This window comes from Alligator sinensis, unplaced genomic scaffold (assembly GCF_000455745.1).
Source record: "Alligator sinensis unplaced genomic scaffold, ASM45574v1 scaffold989_1, whole genome shotgun sequence".
NCBI classification, from domain to species: domain Eukaryota; kingdom Metazoa; phylum Chordata; order Crocodylia; family Alligatoridae; genus Alligator; species Alligator sinensis.
Window position 1 is genome coordinate 1,365,939 of NW_005842266.1, and position 19,301 is coordinate 1,385,239.

Consider the following 19,301-nt stretch of genomic DNA (forward strand, 5'->3'; position numbering starts at 1 on the left):
CTTTCCCGGGCGGGGTCAATGGGGAAGGAGGCGGGGCGAGGCGGGGCGCCCCCCCCACTTCTAGGCCTGTCACCTTTCCGGGCCCGAACTACCTCGAATAGGCGCGCGGCAGCTTTCTCTGTCCCGCGTTCTTTTGTCGTATTTCCCCGAGAAAAGGAGCAGCTGCGGGGCTGAGGCGGAGTCAGCCGGGTTTACTGTCCCGCTGGGTCGGCCCGAGCCTCGTAGGGAACCTGCCATGGGTGTAATGGGGCAACCGTGTCCTGGGCTGTGTCCCACTGCACTCCCACCCTGAAGCTGCAGGGCCTGAAGGAGGCCCAGCCAACTCCGCCCCAGCCCTTGTTTCCTGACACTGAATGAGACCCACTTTCCCACAGCCATAAACAAGCTGGGCTGGGAGGGGCCTCTGGGGGTCAGCTAGGTTGGCCCGGGGCCTGAAGTGGGAGGGAGCCTCCCTCTCCAAACCATCCCATACAATTCATCATCTAACCTTTTCCTAAAGCTGCTGGTAACCCCGGTGCAACCCAATGTGAAACCCCCAACCCACCACAGGGAAAGCTGGGAACCACGGCAGCCAATGTCCTGTGTCTGCAAAAGCTTCTTAATATATGCTTGAGGTCCTGGGTAGAGGGCCACGTCCCCCATTGCAGAGGAAGGCCAAAACCCCCACAGTCCACACCAATCTGACCATAGGGTAAAATTCTTTCCTGCCCCCAAAATCAATGACGGGTCTGACCCTGAGTGGAGGGGCAAGCCCCTTCAGCCAGGACCTTTCAGCTTTGGCCCCAGCAGGAGCACTGGCATAACCCAGTCAAAGGGTGCAGGCAGAAGTGCTGCTCCCAGTTGTAACACAGAAGGATTACACCGTTAACCCGTGAGTTACACCATTACCCCGGACTGTCATATTGAATGAAATAGTTTGAATGTTTGTAAAGGTTGCCCATTAGCCAGTTTCAGGAAGAAGATAAGATTTATCTCCTTATCTAGCTCATTGTTTTTGGGACTACGTGCAAAAGGTCCTGACTTAGTTTAAAGTCTTAATTTAAATTTTATCTTTAGAAGTCTTTTACAAAGAGAGCAAATATCCTGAATTCTGAGAGATCAAACCCTAAGGCCTTTTAACAAGATTGGTAAGAAAAGGGCTACAACCTAAACCCTTGGTAAGAAAAGGGCATTTGCAGTGATATGGAAGTCTCCCCAAGAGTAATTTAAAATGCTCAACAAAGGCAAAAGAATCTGTTGAGTAAGATCCGAGCCCAAATTTGGGAGTAGTGACAGGTTGAGTAGGAGGAGCCCACTGACGGCAGCTCGCTCAATAAAAACTGTAACTTACTGTCCCAATTTGGAGGTGACTATACTTGCAGAACAACGAAGGAAGAATCGCAAGTGTAGGCTGGAACAGACTGATCACTTGAGCCACCCTGTCCGTGAACACGAATCTCTTAGTTCACGCTGAAGCCGCGGAGCACCTGAAAGGTACTGAAGGAAGGGGACTTAGTCCTATCACTGCTGAGCCCAGCTGATTGAACCGTACTGCTGAGGCCAGCCTATTGAATTGCATTGCTGAGCCCAGCTCATTGAACTGTACTGCTGAGGCCAGCCTATTGAATTGTATTGCTGAGGCGAGCCCATTGAACCGTACTACTGAGGCCAACCCATTAAATCGTACTACTGAGGAATTAAACCATATTTTGGTATTTGGCTTCTCGGAATTCTAGGATTGTAAGTATATTATGAAAAATAATAGTATTGATTCAAATTTAACTTTTAGTTGTAATTGTAGTAGTTTTTGTAACACTAATTCTTATAGCATTGTTTGGGAAGGAAGTGCATTCGGAGCATTGTTTCTGATATATGTAATTATTGTGTTTTTAATGTTTGTGGTGTTTCTTAAAGCTAAACAGTGTTATATACGTAGCAAAGAGTTTTAAAATAAAATTGTGTTGTATGAATTAAGCGTGTAATCATTGTGAAATCGTGCAATCAGCTAACTACTCCCCCAGCCAGTGCATCAAAACGAATCAGTAAATTGTGTGGGATTTTCTCTATTCCATAACCCACTAGAGACACGGACCAAACTGAAATTTGCTGTTGGCTCCAGGGGGGAGGGGAATCTACCTGGGGCTGCCAGCCCTGGCTGCAGCCAACACCCAAGGCCTGTGAGGAAGGCTTAAAAACACTTCCAACACATGTAGCAGACAGGGCAGGGGAGGGGCAACTAGCAAAACCCAGAAACCTGGGAAATACCCATAGTAGAACATAGGCATAGCTCAGGGCTGGGCAAAATGCAGCCCTCCAGGCCATTCTATCTGGCCTGCAGGGCCCCTAAAAACTTAGAAAATTAGTATTTATCTGCCCCTGTCTGCCTGTCATGTGGCCCTCGATGGCTTGCCAAAACACAGTAAGTGGCCCTCTGCCAAAAATAATTGCCCGCCTCTGGCAATAGCTACAGCTGGATCATTTCTGACCAGTGCCTGTCCAGCCTCCTCTTGACCTCCAGCAACAGACAGTCCACAGGTTCCCTAGGCAGGCTGTTCCACTACCTTGCTGTTCTAACAGCAAAGAAGTTTTTCTGGTTATCCAATCTAACTATAATGACTATACCACTGCTGACTATTTTTGACCTAGTTTGTTGTGTTTTTTTAAATACTGTGGTAGATAGCAAATGGGTACGCATCCCAGCAGTTATATTTGTTTTTGCTTTGATCTAAAACTGAATGATATAGCACTAGCCCCCTAGCACATGAGTAAAGCTTCTAGTTGCTCTTCAACTGGAAAAAAAAAGTGTTGTGTTACATGTGAGGATGTGCAACACCACCTGCACATCCCTTTCCAAAATCCTAGATCCTCCCATGCCACCCACAATGGTCCTGAAATGATGCAAGGCAGGGATTTCTTAGGGCAGTATTTCTTATTGCACCGAATGCCTAGTTTTGAATGCAAGGCATTCTTCTTCAGGTCTTAGACCTGAAGAAGAATGCCTTGCATTTAAAAGCTTGTCTAACTCTATCCAACTACACAGTTGGTCCAATAAAAGATCCCACCCCAAATTTTAATGGACTATGAGCTGTGGGTAACAATGCTGAGCAAGTAATGTACTGTGGGTAATGTAATGCTTTGTTTTTCTTAGGGCCCTGCCACACGTTCAAATTAAAGCTGGATAGAAACCAGCAATAAAGTTATTACACATTTTCAAGCACTAACTTTGTAGCTAGGAGGCTCTTTTTATATCTGGGTGGACTTTGTTATGGTGTGATAATTACTTTGCAGGTGTGGCCAGTCTTCATTTATTGCACAATTAACCAGTTAATTGCATAACAAATGTAACATGTGGCAAAAATATTAGTAATCTGAAGCATCTGGTATCTGCAGAAAGCAAAATTTCTTGTGGTGGCAAACAATTGATGCTGGAGAAGCCTGCCCACCAGTTGCAGGTAGGGGACAATCTACATATTTTTTGAGGTTGTGTGTTTGGAGATAGAGCCCCAGAGGCATTCTTGACTTGCAGTGGAAATCCTCCTGAGAGCAGTTACCCTATCAACAGTAACAGGAGTCCAGATCTGTTGAATGCTAGAATTGCTTCTAAACATTGAACTCTATATCCCACAATATTTAGGTATCCCTGAAAAATTTACACAGGGTTCTTCCACAAGTGTTGATCTAGTTCAACCAGAAATTATTGGGTTAAATGCTGGAATTAGTTCATGAAATTACGTGGATTGTGTTATGCAGGAGGTAAAACTTGATTAGCATAACGATTTATTCTGGTCTTTACATCAGAAATTGGTATTTCCAACTCATACTCTCTTTCTCTTGCTCTCACTTTTCCCACGTAGTACAGAAAAAAGGGTTCAGTAGTAGGCTTCGAAAGGAATACTGTACCTTTCATCCAGCCCTCAGGAAGGATAGGTGGCTCTTGCTAGCATAAATTGCACTAATCTGAGAAAGGATGCTGTACATTGATGCAGTATATCCTCTGGAGACTGAACAATTATTGCTTGAAAATTAGTAGCCAGAGTTCACATCCATTCATTATAATTTAGCAGTTGCCCTTCTGATCCAAACACAATTAAGGCAGTGGTTCTCAACCATTTTAGATGCCAGACATCCCTTGATAGGTGAAGCACCTCTCTTAGTTTTCCCCTCATTTCTTGACTACAGGAAAATAATGGAACAATTCTGCTGCTGCAAAGCTGCAAAGAACTCAACAGGTCCACAACAGATCAGAAGGTTTTTAACACTGTGGGTTCCTATCTGAAATCTCTCTGTATAATTTTGGAATCATGTTTGTACACCTAACAGTGTTAATATTGAACAGCACCCAATGATACCCTTGAAAGGATCTCAAGGCATCTGAGGGCGTTGCAATGCCCTGGTTGAGAATCACTGGATTAAGCTATTAACAAAAGGCCTAGACTGGAACATTAAGCCATAAATGATCACATGGAAAGCTACCATTTGGTTTCTGATATAAAATACAATGTGTCTGAATGTGGGACCATAGACTTTACATTGATAATGTATTTTAACCACTTTAAATGTATGACAATTTTGCAAATCACCATGCATGCGTTTAGATGCTAAAATACATTTTCCTGAGTTTTTGGCTAAAACGACCAGGATTACCTTTTGGCTGGAATTAGAACCTTGGTACGTCAGCATCAAAACAAAGGGGTTCCTAACTTGGGTTAAAACAGCAGCTAAAACAAGGAAAGCTGAGTTTTGAGTAAGCAGCTCATACTCAAGTCAATTGCTAACACAAGTCAAAACCCAAATTACTTCATCTTTGCTGCAAGTTTATTCCCTGTTAGCTAATACAGGTGAGCCAATCTGAGTTAAAACCGTTTTGTTCTTTTTTGCCTTATAAACATACATACGTTGCAGCCAAAGTGGGACTGAAGTGTTGTCATTTGCCATGATGATCCAGGGCACATGGTGGGTGGGCTCCTGCATTTCAAGCAGACTGTCTTTAGTGGTGCTACCTTAGAGGTAGATAGTAATTTCTGTTAATAATAAGTACCATAACTCTGTTGAGTATTACCTACATAAGGCCATAAGCAGTGTGATGAACACAGACATTTGTTATACTGCTTATGCCTTTGTGTAGATAGTAGGTACTCCTCCTCCCTGACAGAAGCAGGGTTTATCTTGGCCTGGGTCCTAAACTGCTGATATGAGACCTTTCTTCTGTATCCAGTTCCCTGGATCCCACTCCAGAGTCTGGCTCCTTTACTGATGCATCTTCCTGTGCTTGGAGAATTATGAAGCCTTACTTTACTGACTGGATGTCGCATAAGACTTTACACAGTGACCAATAATGAGCCAACATGTTTATTACAATATAGCTTATACTGTAAATATACTGGTAATTAGTGAAATAAATAATTCATGAAACAATTAATTATTAAATAATTTCCTGTAACATGCCTTGCTCTCTGGTCCTGTTTGCCCTGTTTCTAACCTCCCCAACCCCATCTCAGGATTTGTAGGCACCCTGCTCCTGGTGCATCCTCACACCTCTGCTTTTCCTGCCCTGCTCCACTTTCTTTCCCCTAGGCATCTATGCTGAAGCTCCCTGTGCAGACAGATGAAATTGGGGCTCTCAGAGCCTGGTTGGGGAAGCTGTGGCAGAGAGAGTTCTGCCTGCTCTGTGACCTGAGCTTCCTTGTGCCCTGGCTACAAAACCCTAGGACAGCTTGTGTTGTCATAGTAAGGGAAGACCTCCCACAGTGGGGCCAGATTTGGCTGAAACTGGTGTAGGGGATGGGCAGCTTCACCTGCCAGGTCTCAAGGTACTTTAGTTTTGAACTTTGATTTAGTTGAACTGGGTGCATCTACATATGCATTAATGTACTTTTCCTAATACACATTAAATTTAGTACCTCCAATGTGAGGCACTATATTAATGAGCAAAAGGCTGCCTTAACACACAGTAGCACAAGCGCATGCTTTTTAGGTGACATTTAATGAGCAGTAGCCTATTTTACTGCACATTAGCCTAATAGCATGGTTTTTTATGTGCCATTTCAATGCGCAGTAAAATAGGCTACTGCACATTAAAGAGTGCATGTAAATGTGCCCACTGATTCTTTAAATCTGACACTAAAAGTCTTGGAAGGGATAATGGAGGTGAAGGGATTTCCCTTGGTTGAGGTGGGTGTGGGTGAAGTAGGATACAGGGTCTTTTCTCTGTATGTAGATGGAAGTTGGGAGGCGGTGTTGGGGTTGGCGGCAGGGTTTGCTTTTGCAGAGGTTCATGTAGGAAAGCAGTAGGTGGGGGGATGCAGGGAGTTGGCGTTCTTGTGTTTTGGGTTGTCACTTGGGGAATCTTGTCAGTAGGTTGCTTGTTTGTTGTGAGCTGCTCTGAGCCTTTGAGGAAAGGATGGGCCATGAACCTAGCAAATGCAGTCTGTACGGTCTTAACCTGATGCACGTTAGTCATCTAAAGATGTTGTGAAGGCAGAGGGGCAATTTTAGGACTGGCACCTTGGCCCGATACGGGAAACACTGAGCATCATGTCTCCTTTACTCTTAGAGGGAATGTTTGCGGAGAAGTGGCCTGCACTTGGTGACTGCTCTTTTTTTGGTAACAAGAGCCCTCTGCTCTCTCTAGCCCATGCCAGATCTGGAAGCCATGGTGTGGCCTAGTGCCCACGTTGGGTACCCTCAGGTTTCTCTGGGTGGCTGCAGGTGCTGTACTCAGACACGGCCATTTGAAGATGGCCTACATCCCTGTGGGTCCAGGATGATCCAGCAACGAGACAAGGCTGGTTTGGGGGGGTGTGGGGGGAGAGGGACAGGTGATCTCCTGGATTGGACCCACTGCGAGGTTGGGACAGAGGCAGACAAACTTCCATTAGTCAGACATCACTCCCGGCTGATGTCATTCTTGCCTGACACCATTCCAACTTGTCTGACGTCACTACGCCGCACAACAAAGCCTTGCCTCTCTTGTGCCTTTAAATGCGGTGTCCCGCGTGACTACGCTGAAGCCGATCTTAGCCGACGAGCTCCCGTTGGGGCTGGGTGACTCCCCCTGAAGTGTCACTGGCCCTTTAAAGATGGAGAGCCGCAGCTCGGGCCCTTTAAAACGGTGTCGCCCCGCCTCCGCGTAGCGTCATCGCAGCTTGGATCACGTGACGAAGGATCGCGGGGCCGCGCCCTCCACTCCCTTCCCCTCCGCCCAATTTCCGGGTACTTGGTCCTGAGACCGGAAGTGGAGGGCGTGGCGTACTTCCGGGGGCTGGTGTCCGGTTGTCTCCCTCCCTCCCTCCCTCCTTCCGGCCTGGGCGGTTCGTGGGGACGGGACCGGGCGGCGGCGCCATGGCGGGCATCAAAGGTGCGGGGGGCGGTGCGGCTCGGGGTCCTGCTGGGCAGCCTCCCTCCCCCTCCTGGGGGCTGCGGGGGCCCCGCGTCTCGGACACACACACTGGCGCTGGAGCGGAGCAGGGGATGTGGCGGGAGCGGTCTGTGTAACGCGCGCTGTTTTTCCGGGTAGATAGGAAGCAGGCCGGCCGGTGCTCTACGCTTTGGGTGTCCCTGCACATACACGCGCACGCCTATGCACATACCTTATTTCATTACCTGGTAAACGCGCACATCTTCTCTGCCTTCAGTATTTGTGCTGCACTTGTCCCTGACTGCTAAACATGAAGACTGTAGCAGAACAAGCAGCATTTCTCAAGGAAGGCATTATTAAACATGCTGCGCAAAGAAGCATAATGTGGGCTTGTAAAATCTGCTTCTCTTCCTGCTAAAGGAAAAAAAAATCTGAGGAGTTTGTTGATGTTGAAAAGCAGGTTAGATATAGTTTCTAAGCTAAGCGTGCTGTTGAGCTTTCCAAGCAGCACTGTTAGTTGTATGGTCATGTTTCTGTCTTCCAGTGCTGCGTAGAGATGGGAGAAACTGAGTAGACAAGGTGTGCAGTGTGCGCCAAGTGTTGGCATGTGCAGTTATGCCAAGATCCACCACAGGACTTGTAGCCTAAATGTTGTTGTTTTTTTAGACTGTTCTGGGTCTCTTTTGGGACCTGATCCAAAACCCTTTGAAGTGAATGAGAATTTTTTTTATTTTCATGGGCTTCGGATTCATTTATTAAACTGAACGTACATTTTTAGTCCCTCAACCATGGATATATTTTTGTGACATTACGCTGATCTCTTTATGGCATATACTGCATTACTTCACGTGGAAAATGTTGCTCAGTAAAAGTCAGTTAAATTTTTCCTCAAAACAGGATTAAAAATTATTAAACTTATTTTGAGAGAGCTATTTCCTTCTAGTAGGGGTTCGTTTTGTGCTGTATAAAGTCTCAAGGTGGTTAAGATGTTTTCACTTGCATCGTCTTTGTATTTGAAAATATTGCAAAACAAAAAAGCAGGGACTTTATTTTAAATTACAGTCAGAACTATCTGGTAATGTTGAATCTGGTATTTTTCCAGTTGAATGCAAATGTTCATGCAACCCTGTTTTTGTGTGGCATTATATAGTATAAGTTTCTGTAGAGTTTTTAATACTAATGAGCATATCCTTAAATTACATAAATGTGAAACTAATGAGAAATAGAAAACGATGGCTCTATGGATATGAATTGCCTAGAGACAATTCTCAGGCTGTCTTATATTAGATTGAATACCATTTCATACAAAACATTCAGTGGGTACTGCTTTCAGAGGTCACATTCTGAGGATGACTACAATTGTGAAAGTAGTTTAGTTGGCTGCCTGTCAAGCTAACATCATTTTCCTTGATAAATGACTGAGCAATTTTAAGATGAAAATAATTTGGTTTAACCTTTCATCTTTGCTCTAGATTCATTTGTACTTTCCCAGCAATTCATAGGAGTAGTTTCTCATTTCTGATTTAAACTAATTTTAGTGGATGCTATTATCAGGCTTTTACCCTGTATTATTTTGGATATGTGGAGATGAAATAAAATGAGCTAAGGCATTTTGTTGCATATGACTGACACTTTTATTTGAGTGCTAATTCTGAGATTTTGTTCAACCTAAAGGACAGGGAGTAGGAGCATTTTGTGTGTCATAACAAACTGACCTTCTTGATTTTGTGTTTTCCTTACAGCTTTGATTAGTCTGTCCTTTGGAGGAGCAATTGGACTAATGTTTCTGATGCTTGGATGTGCCCTTCCTCAGTATAGGTAATGTATATTTTTAATGCTCTTTATAATAACTGCATGCTCTTTGACTGCCAACTAATCTGTTCTCTAGTGTAGTAAGAATCTTATAGTGTGCACATATCTGTGTTTGTAGGTAGCTGTATGATCTTAGGTCAAAAATGCTAGGGAAAAGTAAAATCGCCGTCAAAAATATTATAGAGACCTTTGCTACACCGTTAATGGAAAATAGCTATCTGCCTTGATATCAGGGTAGATAAAAATCAGTGATTAGAAAAAAAAAACAACCCTTGGATTTTTTATTTAAATCAGATTTGATTTAATTATTTTTTGTTAATGTACTTTTAAAAAAAAAGTATAAACCTATATAAAGATAGTTTTAATTTAAGAGGTTTTAGAGCTCAGAGATATCATCATGGAATAGGGAGTATAACTTCTGATTATATACTATTTGAGACAATATATTCATGTAACTTTTTAGAAAAGTTTCATAAATAGGTTACAATAGGCCATAGGCTATATTAGGGGCCCAATCTTATGGGGTTCCTAGAGGCTTCTCTATAGATTAGTAAAGATTAAAGAAAACCACTCTACCCAATGGGACTCAGTGCTCAGTCTAGAAGATCCCATTAAGCATCTCTGTGGCGCTTAGTTTCACTTCTCAAACTGTGAATTTGTCTCCAGAGATAACAACCTTGTTAACAGCAGTATATGGAGATGAGAGATAACAACAGACCTGATTACGTACCCATAAATCCTCTTGTCTCTCTGCAAGCTTGTGTATGCAGAGCCAAGACCTTACCTCTCTCTAAAAGTGCAATGTTTCAAGAGGTTAAATGAATAGAGGATTGTTGTGGGTGGAGTAGATCTGGGCAAGGAGGAGGAGTTTGGAAATAAATGCAAGGAGAGGGGCGGTAGAAACAAAAGAGAAACATTTTGTGCAGAATATTTCAGAAGTCTTAAGGAATAAGTTTCTGAGTATAGTCTCCCTATTGAGTTGAGATCTAGTGAGAGAATGGTATGGTAGAAGGGAAAACCTATCATGGTAGCAGGCTTGCCAGGCCGTAAAAGAGACCCTGCTTGGGAATATTTTAATGAAGTTTATATCAAGCAACAAAAATAAAATTTTTGTGGAAAACAATTATTAAATCCAGACTTCCTGACTACTGATTTAAATTGCGATTCAAATCAAACCCACCCTGCTCTATATATGTGCATTTTAGATGATTGGGTGCATCTTCAAATGTTACATTTGTTATTTGATAAGTTGAATTTAAAAAACTACTATGGAGACGCTAACCCCATCATTATCTATCTGTATAAGTGCCTGCAGAGGACTGTTTTTGCTTCCCATTAATAACTCTTTAAATGGGCAGCTCTTACATGCTGCAAAGCTTAGCTTTGTTACCTAACCATGAAGCAATACATTGTTTATGTTTTAATTTTTTTTAATGACGCAGTGAGGTTTTCTGTATAACAGTAAAGGACTCCCTTTCTCATTATGTGCCTAAGCAATTTGCTTTGACTACTAACAATAAAACATAGAAGTGCACTGATATATCAGTGCCATATCGGATCGGCACCGATAAAAGGAAAATTAATTTTATTGGCTTTTTTTGGCCAGTGTAGCTGATAATGTCACTAATAAATATAATATGCCTTCTGGCTGGGGCCCTTGGATGCCGCGTGCTTACAGGCAGCCACAGTGTGCACATGGCCAGGAATGCAGCTGAGCAGTGTGGAGAGCAGCTCCCTGCAGATAAGTCCATGGAGGGGAAGGGGCATTAGAGGTGCAGATTGAGGCCCTCACGGTGAGGGAAGGAGTTGGGGTAGGGAGCTGCCCAGTCAGGGCAGTGAATGGGACCCTGGGGCTGGAGCGGGGAACAGGACAGAGCTGTGGGCAGCTTTTCCAGAAGGGGTAGGTGGCTCCCCACTTCTGTGTGCACCTGCGAGGGAGGCATGGGGGGGGGGGCAGGTACCCCCCAAGATCTATGCACAGGGCAGAGGTGGGCTGCCTGCTGTGGGCTCAGGGTTCCCTGCCCTGCTGCCTTTGCCTTGGAGCTGCTCACTGGCTGTGCACCCCCCGCCCACCTGGCAGCAGTGGAGGCAATGAGTTGTGCTTCCTGCTACCGGGTGGGCAGGGGACACGCGGCCAGCATGTGGTTTCTGGGGCAAAGGCAGTAGAGCAGAGTCCCAAACCCACAGCGAGCAACCTGCCTCTGCCCTCGCCCCTCAGCTGCACTCCTAAAAGTGTCCCTGCGCTTAAAAATGGTGGTGGCAGCGCTTGACTTAAAAGCTCATTTGACAAGCTTTAGTTCAAGCACCCCCGCCATGATTTTTAAGTGTGGGGCCGCTGATCCCCTGGACGAGCTGCCCATGGCTCTGTCCTGCTCCCTGTCCCAGCCCCGGAGTCCCATTCACCGCCCTGACTGGGCAGCATCCCCAGCCCTTGCACCACTCCCGCCCTCACTGTGGATGCCTGGATCTGCCCCACTACCACTTCCCTTCCCTTCCGCAGACTTACCTGCAGGGTGCTGCCCTCCACAGTGCTGGGCTGTGTTCCTGTAAATCAGTTATCAGCTCAGTATCGGCCAATATGCTTGGGGAATAATTGGCTGTTGGTATCAGCCAAGAAAATCTTTATTGGTGCACCCTTAATAAAACCATTACGCTATCTATTTTTTTATTATATTTTACATGATAATGGTTATACTTTGATTGTTAAAATGTCAAAACACTTCACAAGCGATTGCTTTTTTTAGTGTTGGCTGCGAGTTGGGCTTGACCTAAAAGAATGCTTGAATGTAAATCCATGAAGTAGAGGTAGAACCAGATAAAAAGCTTTCTGTACGTACGTTTGAGGCCCCCTGGTTAAATTTGAGAAGCTCCTCCCAGCTTGGCTTCAGCATTGCTATTGAAGTCAGTGGAAATGGTTCACATCTGGCACGCTTAGCTAAGTGTTCTCAGTGGTAGAGCCACCTTAACTGTGGAATTCACTGTCCTTGCTGATGATCACCTGTGGTTAAATAAATCTGGTTAGTAATCCACTGGCTTGCTTAATTCAATAAAGTTCTTATTATGCTTTGTAGTGATCAGTGGTAGGTATGTGCCTTTGCTAAATAAGGCTGGATGGGGAATAAAGGTATGCTTGTACCTTACAGCTTGTATAATAGGATGTGCGAAAGGAAGTAATTGCTACAGAGAAATTAAAGTTAACTTTCTTTTCCTTTCTTTTTCAGCAAATATTGGCCACTGTTTGTTCTGTTTTTTTACATCCTTTCTCCTATTCCATACTGCATAGCAAGAAGAGTAGTAGATGACACAGATGCTGCAAGTAATGCCTGCAAGGAGCTAGCAATATTTCTTACAACAGGCATTGTTGTCTCAGCATTTGGGCTCCCTATAGTATTTGCCAGAGCAGAATTGGTTAGTAATATTTCCATCTATGAACACGTTCTTTGCTAACAGTTTTTACATCGTGTAATACTTTTAACTACAATTAGCAATTTTAATGTTCAGCTCAGAGGTTTAAAATGTATGTGGAGTTAAAAAACTGCATCCAAGAACAAAATAACATTTTATACAGAGAAACGTGGCAAAAACCCACTTGCTTTTTACAGTGAGAAAATAAGCCTCCAGAGTTTCATATGCGTTATGAGCAAAATCAGATGGAGACTAGCAACATAAAAACTCAACAATGCAAATAAAACTAGAGTAATACTGAATGATTTCAGGATCATTTATGAAATAGAAAGCAGAGAGAACAATTAATAAGGAAGCCAGTAGTTCTGATTTTCATCAGTCTACAGTTCCCTAGTTCCTCAACTAACTTTCCCTTTCACCCTGCATGGCTTTATTTATACTCTTTAAAAGATTCTTGCCTGCTTTAACTACATTAAGAAAATTGGAAAATTAAGATTAAAACATTTCCTAAATGGAATTCTGAATTAGTGTGAACAGTCAAACGAGCCCAAGGGAATAAGAAACCAAACTAAAATGGAATTTTAATGGGTTTGGAGCACCCAGTTCCCTTAAGCTTTCTGAAAATCCCTCCTTAGTTATCATGACCCAAGATAATGATAGAGGTAGCTTTATTTAAGCAAATCTAGCTACTGCAGAAGTCTTAATGTAGAATAGGGTGCAGATGTGTTTACTGAACCTTGAACAGGCCTAGATGTGATAAAAACACCTGCGTGCTTGAACTGTAGCACTTCCAATATTTAGAAATACTGTTCTTTTTGTCTTATTTGATTGCTTCTCTTTAATTTTCTGTATGTATAACTACATTTTTGTTGTCCACAGATTTTATGGGGTGCATGTGCACTTGTCCTCACAGGGAATACAGTCATTTTTGCCACTATCCTAGGATTTTTCTTGGTCTTTGGCAGCAATGACGACTTCAGCTGGCAACAGTGGTGAAAGGAGTTTAGCAGAGAACTGTCATAGACATCTTGTCATTCAGTGGCCATCCATACAAATGAGAGAATGGGCAATAAAGAGAAGTAGCATAGCAAGCCTTTGGGAGTATTTAGATACTCCTTTTCACCTTGTTTGTTGTAAGTGTGCTATTTCTGCTGGTTTGCTAATGGATTTTAAGGTTTTTATTATGTGGAAAGACGCTTTGTTTTTATTTGTCTACAGTATGTTTTTAGTATCTCTTGACTTAAATTTATAATTATTCCTATTCTGTTTTATAGTTATGCAACATTTAAATGCTGGAACCAAGAATGTTTAAATGTGTTTTGGGTTAAAAGTTTATTTTAAAAGCAACAGTGATATCAAGTTAAAGATAACATGTATCTTTTATTATTGACCAGGGTGACTAAAATATGATGCATAAAGGATATAAGGCAAGCAATGTTGTAACCAACATGGCACCATTCTCAATTAGCAGAAACATTGGTGGTGGTTGTATTTTGGTGGGATCAGGGAAGGAAAGGAAGAATCACTTGCAGACTTTTTTTTTTCTGCTGCTCAGACCTCATTAAGGCTGAAGAATGGTGATGCTGTTAAATTGAGGATTGGGTGACTGCTCTGCCTATAAGCAGAGTTATCTTCTGGGATTTCAAAATGTAAACACCTTTGAAAGGAGCACTTTCCCATCCTGTTCTCTGCTCTTGTGTGGATGTGACCGACAAATAGTCTATGAATTTTATTTAATTTTGATGCTATAAAATGCAAAACCAAATGCATTGTGGGGGAAGGACAACTGACACTTAAATTCCATTTTTAAGACCTCTTTTAATGTTTCTATTTATAAGTATTGTACATTTTTGGTCTGTGTCAACTCTTCACATTTTACCAAAAGGGAGGTAAAATGTTCATTTATGGAACTACTGATGTATGTTAGTTTGCAGCATATATGAAACAATATTTCCTGCTTCCCTTTTTTAATTTATTTTATACATAGTATATATTGAGTAAAATGGCTTTTCAAGTGTAGATTAACACTTAAACCATAGGTATGTAGCTTACCTTAAGAAGATTGATTACTATACTAATATATAGTATAGTCAAAGCATTAGTTTTTCCAAGTCTGACTGAAATGATGTCAGTGACTTTGTCTTTCAGTTCATGCATTATCTGTTAACAAGACAATGTTATGTCAATAAGTGTATTTCTTGTTCTGTAAGGTTATATCACATGTAGTTTTCAATATTTAAAGCAAGTTTTCTGCATACCTCTCACCTGTCTGTTTTTTTTAATTGATCGTGGATTTTATTCTGACTTTCCATTGTGGTGCACAGTGAATGAATTTAGATTAGCCAGGTTTGACTGTAATTTGATGCAACAGTAAACCTGACCAAAAAGGCTTCTGACTTATTTTTCAAAAGAGTAGCAAGCCAACTATATGTGCATGATAAAAACTGGTGACCTAATTTACCGGTGCAGCAGTATGAAAAGTCCAGATTAAGGAGGTTTGCCTGTATTTTGTTTGAAAAGAGATTAATTGATATGTATAGATGTAAACAAAACATTAAGCTCTATGAAGTCTGATAATCATGGTAGTTACACACACAAGTTCAGGGAATTGATTTCTGTATGGAGACATGAAAGATTGCGTGGCACAAGTGTGTGCCTGTTTGTTAAAACCACACGATATTAAGAATGAGAACTGAACAGTTCTACCCCTAGCACAACATGAATAGAAGAGCATCAGGGTGAGGGTGCAGAGCATTTCAGCCACCTGCAAAGGTTCACCAGAAACCTATGGAGATTTTGAGACGTGCCTGAGGGATTTAGAAGCATAAATGTCATGACTTTCAGTGGGACTTGTCCATCTAAGTAGTTGGCTGCATTTGAAAATCTCTTAAACCAGTGGCTAAATGTATAGCCTTAGCCTTCACAAAGAGTAGTAGCCTCAGAGTCCTTTAATGACCTGACTAGTTACCAAGGTGGTTTCTAATTTTTTTTGTCTCTGTTCCCATGTAACTTTCTAATTAATGTATTGCCCTGCTACTGTTCCACTCACTTGGCCAAGAAATCTTTTATGTTTAACAGCTATGTATTTTCCTGTGTGTTAATCCTGTTGACAGCATTGTGTTCTTGATCTGGCATACTACTTAGACGTAATGCTGTCTCCTACTTCCAGTGTAGACACTTGAGAGGTATGACTTCTCCATATAATATGCACTGAAATAGCATTGCCATCCTTCTATAGAAAAAACTTTTGATGATGAAACAATAAAACATTTTAAATACCAGCTTCAGTCATGGGTGTTTTATTGAAAATATTATTCAAAAAGTAACATATGTTTAAAACACGCATTGTTTTCCCCATCATCTTTTCACAGAATTATCTTTGATACTGAAGGAAGTGTATTTTATTCTCCCACAAAATACTTGAGACTTTTATTTCTCTGACCACATGTACTTCATGGGATTGCTAAGGAAGTCTATCCTGAAGTTCTGATACCATAGGGGTTGGGGTTTTTGGGGGGTGGGAAGATTAAATCGATTTTGTTTTAAGGGCCAAATCAGTCCTGAATTCTATTGGGTAAAGCTCAGTAGTCAAATTCCAAATTTCAACTGAGCAGAGCTCCATTGTTCAAATCTGTGTGGCTCTACCACCAGGGAAGTATCTTTCATTCCAGACCCATCAGTCTGGGGCTTTAGATACTCCCCAAATCCATGGCAGACATCCTGCCTACAAGCCCCAAGCCCAGACATCCTGCCTACAAGCCCCAAGCCCAGACACCTTGGGGTTTGGATGCTCCCAGTCTCGCACCTAGCCAAAAGGCTGTGGAGCAAGCCAGGGGGAAAAGAATGAACCTGGCTTCCCATTACCACAAAATTGTGCAGTCAAGTTTCCCATGCTGACAGGGGTCAACCTGCCTGGAGTGTAATAGGCAAACCTCCTGGTATCTCCTCTATCAGATATGTATGAGCATCTAAACTAAGAGAAATCTTGGAGGAAAAGACTGAAATAGGTAGTTTGTTACTAGGCCTGTGTGAAGCAACTAGTATTCGCTTCGGATTCATCTGATTCAGAGGACAGTGATTCGAATCACTGTCCCGATTCAATTCGGCCAAATCAGCCAGGTCAGGCCCAGCTGCTGCCGTGCAGAGCCCCCCCATGCAGCGTGGGGCAGTAGGGATTGCCCCCCTGCCCAGCAGTACCCAGTGAGCCGGGGCTTTTTTTTAAAGTAGCAGGAGCTGAGGTGGGTGGGGGGGCACCCATGGGGGGCTGGTGGGGGTCTCCCCATGGTACACTACCCCACCCCTAGTACTAACCAGCTCAGAATCAGCTGCAGCTCCCTGCTGCAGCTACCAGGGACCGCCTGAATCATCAAAGCTCTACGAATCTTTGCTGAAGATTCGGAGAGCTTTGAATTTATTTGGATCTTTAAATTGGTCCCCTAATTCAATTTGGATTCAGATATTCAGCCATTGAATTGGGACAAATTTCCGAATCGAATCACCACCCGAAGCTTCGCATAGCCCTATTTGTCATGGTGGGAACTTGCTTGGTCTTTCTTAAAGACCACTCGTAAAATAGTGAAAACCTGTAAGTCTTGTAGCGAGAGAGAAGATGAAAGTCAAAAGCAGCAACTTCTCATAGGTTAAGTGGGGTATCTTGAAAGTGTATGTGGGGACATTGGCAAATGAAATGTCCCTTTGATAAATCATAGAATCATAGAAAGTTAGGGTTAGAAGGGACCTCAGGTGACCATCTAGTCCAATCCCTTGCTCAAAGCAGGACCAGCCCCAACTAGATCATCCCAGCCAAAGCTTGTCTAGCCAGGTTTTGAAAACCTCCAAGGCTGGAGATTTCACCACCACTCTGGGTAACTTATTCCAGTGTTTTACTACCCTCTTAGTGAGAAACTTTCTGAATATCTAACCTAAACTTCCCTTGTTGCAACTTGAGACCTCTGCTCCTTGTTCTGTCATCTGCCAACACTGAAAAGAGTCTAATGCCATCCTCTTCCAACCCCCACTTCAGATAGTTGAAGGCTCCTATTAAGTCCCCTCTCAGTCTGCTTTTCTCTAGACTAAATAAGCCCAGTTCCCTTGGCCTTTCCTCGTAAGTCGTGCCCCAGCCCCCTCACCATTGTTGGTGCGCTCCTCTGGACTGTCTCCAATTTGTCCACATCCTTTCCATAGTGGGGGGCCCAAAACTGAACACAGTACTCCAGATGTGGCCTTGCCAGTGCTGAATAGAGGTGAATAATCACTTCCCTTGACCTGCTGGCAACACTCCTACCAATGCAGCCCAGGATGCTGTAGCCTTCTTTGCAACAAGAGCACACTGCTGACTCCTACTCAGTTTATTGTCCACTGTAACTCCCTGGTGCTTTTCTGCAGAGCTTCTGCCCAGCCAGTCAACCCCCAGCCTGTAGTGGTGCATGGGACTGTTCTGTCCTAAGTGCAGGACTCTGCACTTGTCCTTGTTGAACCTCATGAGATTTCTTTTCGCCCAATCCTCCAATTTGTCTAGGTTACTTTGAATCCTAGCCCTATCTTCCAGCGTATCTACTACGCTCCCAGGTTCGTGTCATCTGCAGACTTGTTGAGGGTGCACTCTATGCCATCTTCCAGGTCACTGATGAGGACATTGAACAAAACCAGCTCCAGGACCTGGGGTGCTCCACTTGATGCCCGCTGTCAACTAGACATCAAGCCATTGATTATTACTCTCTGAATGTGATGTTCCAGCCAGTTTTCTATCCACTTTACAGTCCATTCATCCAGCCCGTACTTCCTTAGCTTGCCTAGGAAAATGTTGTGGGGGACCATATAAAAAGATTTGCTAAAATCAAGGTACACCACATCCTGTGGATGTGGGGAGACTGGTGGATGTGGTGTACCTTAATTTTAGCAAGGCTTTTGATACGGTCTCCCACAACATTTTCCTAGGCAAGCTAAGGAAGTACGGGCTGGAAGAATGGATACTTCATATTTCATATCGCACAGATACTAATGATACTTCTTGTAAAACTTCATGAACATTCAAAGGGGTTTCAGCATGCTATGGCAAGCCCTGCATTTTGCAAGCTGGAGCTCTAGGGCTGGTTAGATGCACTCTGCAGCACATCTCAGCTTGGTGTGTCTTGGGGTGGGGCAGAAAAATAAAAATGAACCCAGCCACGCCCATAAATTGCAACTTAATATCACCTGCCCACTCTCAGACTGGAACTGCTAATCTTTCTGTTACCCCCTTAGGACCCAGGCCCATCAGGCGCAGAAGAGGCCTGCCTATGCTTCTCCACAGAGCCCCAGGGCTCAAACTGCCCCGGCCAGAAACAGGTGCACACACTCCGCTGTCATCAGCAGCCCCCGCTCCCTCCAAATGAACGGGTAAGAAATCAGCAAAAAGGAGCCATGAGCAGCCCCAACCTGCCCCTTTTATCTGCCAGCCTGACGCTGAGCCCCAGAGACGCTCCGCAAGCCCCCGGGCCGGCTGCCGCCCTGCTGCTGGGGCCTGGACGCGCTCGGCTGCCCCGCCCCCGCCCGAGACACCTCCAGACGGGCCTCACGAGCTAGCGCGGTGACTCGCACAGGGAAGAGGGGGCGGGGCCAGAGCCCCGCGGTTAGCACCCCATTCACAGCTGGCGCTACATCCGCTTCCGGGGCAGGGGTCACCTGCGCTCCTCCCCTTTCCGCGCCGCCGTGCCTCCAGCCCCACGTCCCAAGATGGCGGCGGCCGGTGCTGGCGGCGGGGGGGGGG

General features: G+C 43.9%; 3 protein-coding genes across 3 annotated transcripts in view; 2 read left to right on the forward strand and 1 right to left on the reverse strand.

Moving 5' to 3' along the window:
• The window catches only part of SARAF (store-operated calcium entry associated regulatory factor), an 11,917-nt gene extending 11,665 nt beyond the window's left edge, over window positions 1-252 (reverse strand). Inside the window, exon 1 of the mRNA XM_025209078.1 lies at window positions 93-252. Within this exon, the coding sequence (XP_025064863.1) occupies window positions 93-237 (145 nt within the window). The 5' untranslated portion in view covers window positions 238-252. The remainder of the gene's footprint in view (window positions 1-92) is intronic.
• Window positions 253-7,217: 6,965 nt separating this feature from the next.
• On the forward strand, window positions 7,218-15,834 carry LEPROTL1 (leptin receptor overlapping transcript like 1). The gene is made up of 4 exons (XM_006027766.3): window positions 7,218-7,336; window positions 9,079-9,154; window positions 12,370-12,556; window positions 13,433-15,834. The coding sequence occupies exons 1-4, from the start codon at window positions 7,321-7,323 to the stop codon at window positions 13,547-13,549; spliced, it is 396 nt and encodes a 131-aa protein (XP_006027828.1). The 5' UTR covers window positions 7,218-7,320; the 3' UTR covers window positions 13,550-15,834.
• Window positions 15,835-19,267: 3,433 nt separating this feature from the next.
• SRP72 (signal recognition particle 72) overlaps window positions 19,268-19,301 on the forward strand; it is a 24,582-nt gene continuing 24,548 nt past the window's right edge. Inside the window, 2 exon segments of the mRNA XM_006027767.3 lie at window positions 19,268-19,291; window positions 19,294-19,301. The exon segment at window positions 19,294-19,301 is cut by the window's right edge and continues 80 nt beyond it. Coding sequence (XP_006027829.1) covers window positions 19,268-19,291; window positions 19,294-19,301 — 32 coding nt within the window.